At 47.2% G+C, this 4,162-nt stretch overlaps 2 protein-coding genes across 2 annotated transcripts; one reads left to right on the plus strand and one right to left on the minus strand.

Annotated features, from left to right (window-relative positions):
* Window positions 1-2,002: 2,002 nt before the first annotated feature.
* On the plus strand, window positions 2,003-3,195 carry LOC110727316. Its single transcript, XM_021906877.1, has 2 exons — window positions 2,003-2,408; window positions 2,497-3,195. The coding sequence occupies exons 1-2, from the start codon at window positions 2,156-2,158 to the stop codon at window positions 3,111-3,113; spliced, it is 870 nt and encodes a 289-aa protein (XP_021762569.1). The 5' UTR covers window positions 2,003-2,155; the 3' UTR covers window positions 3,114-3,195.
* An 88-nt stretch (window positions 3,196-3,283) lies between these two features.
* LOC110727317 lies at window positions 3,284-3,913 on the minus strand. Its single transcript, XM_021906878.1, has 2 exons — window positions 3,556-3,913; window positions 3,284-3,471 (listed from the first exon to the last, which is right to left on the minus strand). Exons 1-2 carry the CDS (start codon window positions 3,874-3,876, stop codon window positions 3,331-3,333), a joined length of 462 nt encoding a protein of 153 aa, XP_021762570.1. The 5' UTR covers window positions 3,877-3,913; the 3' UTR covers window positions 3,284-3,330.
* Window positions 3,914-4,162: the final 249 nt, after the last annotated feature.

The raw sequence follows: 4,162 nt of genomic DNA on the forward strand, positions 1-4,162 counted from the left end.
ATCGCCGAGGATCACCGGAGAATCGCCGTCGTCATCGGAAAACGAGGTTTGTAACGCATCGTAAGGACGAAATGGTGGCTGGCGCCTAGCCAAAAGGCCATGCCGTGGTTGTGGCGCCTAGCCAGGACGCCGCCACCGTGGTAACGGCGCCTGGTGGAGAAGCCTCGACCATAGTAGTGGCGCGTGGCCAGGACGCCGGAGCCACGGCCAAGGCGCCTGGCCAGGACGCCGCCACCATGGCGGCGGCGTCCTGACCAAGCGCCCCGGCCGTGGCTCCGGCGTCCTGACCAGGCGCTCAGGCCGTGGCTCTGGCGTCCTGGCCAGGCGCCACTAGGGGAATATATTTTTTTTTTATTTTTTTTTTTATTTTTTAATTTAATCCCCTTTTTTTTTTTTTGTTTTTGTTTGTTTTTGTTAATTTAATCTTAATGTAATTATATTTATACGTTATATGTTATTGTTACAGGATTATGGTGGAGACGGAAATGATTACAGTGGGATTTTTGTACATGATGGCCTGTTCGAAGATGCTCAACAAGCGATTGATTGGGCAAAACAGGTTGCAATTAGATCAGGCTTTTGTTTAGTAGTAGCAACTCATAAATCTCAACGGGATGGTAGAATGGATCGCATTTTGAGATGCGACCGTTATCGCAAAAGAGAAGAACGAGATTTCAGTAAAGCGATTCGGTTTGACTCAAAGCGGAAAGGTTGTGGGTGTCAGTTCCGAGTTAAGGTTCGACAACATCAAAGGCGTGACGGTTGGGAAGTGAAGGGTTACGGCAAATGGGGATATCACAACCATGAGCTGATAGCATACAAAGTGGGGCATCGGCAGTTAAGCGGCCTAAGTCCAGCTGCGAAACTAGTTGTAAAAGAAATGAGTGATGCTCAAGTGAAGCCCGCTAAAATATTAGCGTCTGTGTTAGAGAAATTCCCCGAAGACCAGCCAAACCGAAGACACATCTACAACGTCAGACAGAAATTGAGGTTTGAACGGTCAGAGGGAAGGAACCCTATACAGCAGCTTCTGCACCAGGCACAAGCACGTGGTTACCTTTACTGGTTTGAATCTGACGAAGACACATCGGAGGTAACTCATTTGTTCCTTGTCCATCCTGATTGTGCTGATATGATTTCGTCTTGGCCATCTGTGATTTTGATCGATTCAACGTACAAGACAAACAAGTACAAGTTCCCACTGGTTGAGATGGTTGGGATGGCTCCAACGAACCAGAACTTTCTGATTGGTTATGCAGTCATGAAGGATGAGACGGCTGCGAGTTACCGTTGGGTGTTGGAAAAGTTGAGAAACTACATCGGCCCAAATGTACAGCCATCGGCCATCGTAAGTGATTGTGAGGGAGGTCTTTTTGCCCCTATAGCGGAGCTGTTTCCGGAGTCGAGCCATTTACTGTGCACATGGCACATCAACAACTGCGTGAAAGTCAAAGCCTACAATCTTTTCAACAAGAATTTAGTAACAGCAGAGACATTGGTAAATGGTAAGTGGCGGAAGATCATGCAAGCTACCACAGAGGCAGAGTACGATCGAGCCTTGGAAAACTTCAAGGATGCGTACAAGTGGTGCCCGCCAATCGTAGACTATGTGATGCATCAGTGGGTACCTCAGAGGGAAAAGTTTGTCAAATATTGGACGAACCAAGTTTTTCATTTTGGGAACACTACGACATGCAGAGTCGAGAGCGCTCATAGAGCTTTGAAGGACTGGATTGATTCTTCCACGGCTGCTCTGGATACACTGTTCGAGAGAATAAACAAGGCTATTGATACTCAGAGGAACGGCATCAAGAACTATCTCGAGGACTCCAGACGACGACATGGCATGTTGTATGGCCATTTCATATTTAAGATTCTCCACGGTCGTGTGTCACACCACTGTTTGGGGTTGATTCTGAGCGAGTATACCAGGATGAGGGAGTTGGGCGATGAAGTGGCTATTCGGTGCGGATGTGCTATATCAATGACTCATGGATTACCTTGTGCATGCACCATTCACCGCGTAATTACGCAAGACAGGGCGTCGTTACATGTCGATCAGGTTCATCCATTCTGGCGGACGCTCGTTATCGGAGAGCATGCTGTTCCGCATACGGTTCACCGTGAACAGGAGGAGTTGGAGCAGTTTCAGTTGATGTTTGACCAAGTGTCCTCCAGTCACCCTTCGATCATTCGTAGTGCTACACACATACTTCATGACATGTTCAATACATCGTGTTTGGATACCGAGGAACCGGAAGGGGTCGAGCGACCTAGGGGTCGACAACCACGGCGGAACAAGAGTGCGTTTGAGTACATTCGCGGTCGTGGCCGTGGCCGTGGCCGTGGTCGTACATCCTCATCAAGTGGCAGCCAATCATCGTCGTCGGTGAATATGCCCGGCACCGGTAAGACATTCGACTTCAATTTCTTTTGTTGACTGTTTGATTAGTTTACTGTTGACTTGTTTATTGTGTTTATTGATGTGTGTAACAGGGAGAATGGACATTGAACATTTTCCATATAAGGACAGGATCCCTAATATCATGATGCCATTCTTGGACGGGTGGAATGATGTCATTGCAGATGGTAACTGCGGATTTCGGGTTGTGGCGGATGTGTTTCAAATGGGTGAAGACAACTACGGTTTAGTGCGGCAGTTGATGTACAGTGAAATCGCATCAAACCGAGATGTGTATGGCCATGTGTACGGCGAGGACTTGGATAGGTCTCTGCAGCGTATCCGGTGGGGAGGGGGACCTTGCGGTCAAAATCATTGGTTCGATGCGCCACTTGATCTCTTTGCCGTTGCAAACATCTACAAGTGTGCAGTCATGCATTTCGGCCTTGGTTTACATAGTCGAGCCTATTATCCATGTACAACGGTTCTGCCCTGGTGTTCGCGCGAGACCGTCACCAGACCGGTAAGGGACGTTGCTATTGGATTTCTTGGGCCGTCATACAGACATTTTATCCGATTAGACATGTCACCCGATTTTCCGGTCCCACATATCATACCGAAGTGGTATGAAATTTGTAGAGCAAGCGTGGAGGGTTGGGATGCTTTGTACCATGCTCGCGTGCAACAGTGGAACAATTTAATTGCCATGTAGTTTTTGTTGATGTACACCTACCTTTTACTATGAGGCCTTGTATTGTCAATACTATGTCATTTCTATGTGTTCATTTTTAAAAGATAATGTTTCATTTTAAAAACTAACAACAATAATTTCAAATATTACAAACTAAAAAGATAATATTGAATTTTAAAAACTAAGAACAATAATTTCAAATATTACAAACTAAAAAGATAATGTCTAATTTCAAATATCAGTAATCCCTCTGTGACGCCCACTGCCACTGCTCAAGGGTCCGTTCCAGATCGTCAATAACAGCTCTGCCTGATGCACTCGTCATGCAGTCCCTTTCCTCAAAAAGTCGGTGTCCCAACTGCATAATCTTGCCCATCCACTACACAAAACAAAAAACATGAAACGACGTATTATACATATATATATTAAAATAAGAGAACAACAAATAAAAGATGAGACGTACCGCATAAGAGGCAGTGGCAGGTGGCACATCGTCATCATCTGCGTCGTCGATGTCTTTGATCAACCTCGGGTGCGAGTGCCGGATGTACCATTCCATGTAGTGCTGGTCACACATGGCAGTCACCCCACTTGGCGGCCGCTGCAGCTCCGCCGTCCATAGGCGGGCAACCATCGGAAACTGCTCCCACATGGATATCATGTTTGACGGCCATTGGACGACGTACTCCTTCGACGACGCAGATCGTACCGCCTTACTGGGCCATGCCGGTGGAGGTGGGACAACTTGGACAAATCCAAGCTGGCGAAGACAGCGCTGCGGCATGTACGCCTCTACGATCTCGCGATACTGAATCAGTCCGGTGTAGAGGGTCCTGGGTACCCTATTACTAGGGTTCTGGCCGAAAGGATCCAGTTCACCTGCACATTATTTAAAATCAGTAACAGCCATAAAATAAAGCATCAGATTGTAAAAGTAGAAATAATTTAATCACTGTACCTGTAAGGGGGACATCCTGTCAAGCGATAACCGTATGGAGCGCAGGCGGTCAACGGGCTTCTTCTCGACACGCGGACTCCACGCACAGGCACGTGGCTGGCCATCACCAATG

Source organism: Chenopodium quinoa, unplaced genomic scaffold (assembly GCF_001683475.1).
Source record: "Chenopodium quinoa cultivar QQ74 unplaced genomic scaffold, ASM168347v1, whole genome shotgun sequence".
NCBI lineage: Eukaryota > Viridiplantae > Streptophyta > Magnoliopsida > Caryophyllales > Amaranthaceae > Chenopodium > Chenopodium quinoa.

What these genes read in the sequence shown, in the direction of transcription:
- LOC110727316 (XM_021906877.1), top strand. Translation starts at nt 2,156, where the DNA reads ATGTTTGACCAAGTGTCCTCCAGTCACCCTTCGATCATTCGTAGTGCT. An exon ending in GGTGAATATGCCCGGCACCG is followed by an intron (nt 2,409 to 2,496) that starts GTAAGACATTCG and finishes TGTGTGTAACAG; the next exon opens with GGAGAATGGACATTGAACAT.
- LOC110727317 (XM_021906878.1), bottom strand. Translation starts at nt 3,876, where the DNA reads ATGCCGCAGCGCTGTCTTCGCCAGCTTGGATTTGTCCAAGTTGTCCCA. An exon ending in CTGCCACTGCCTCTTATGCG is followed by an intron (nt 3,472 to 3,555) that starts GTACGTCTCATC and finishes TGTTTTGTGTAG; the next exon opens with TGGATGGGCAAGATTATGCA.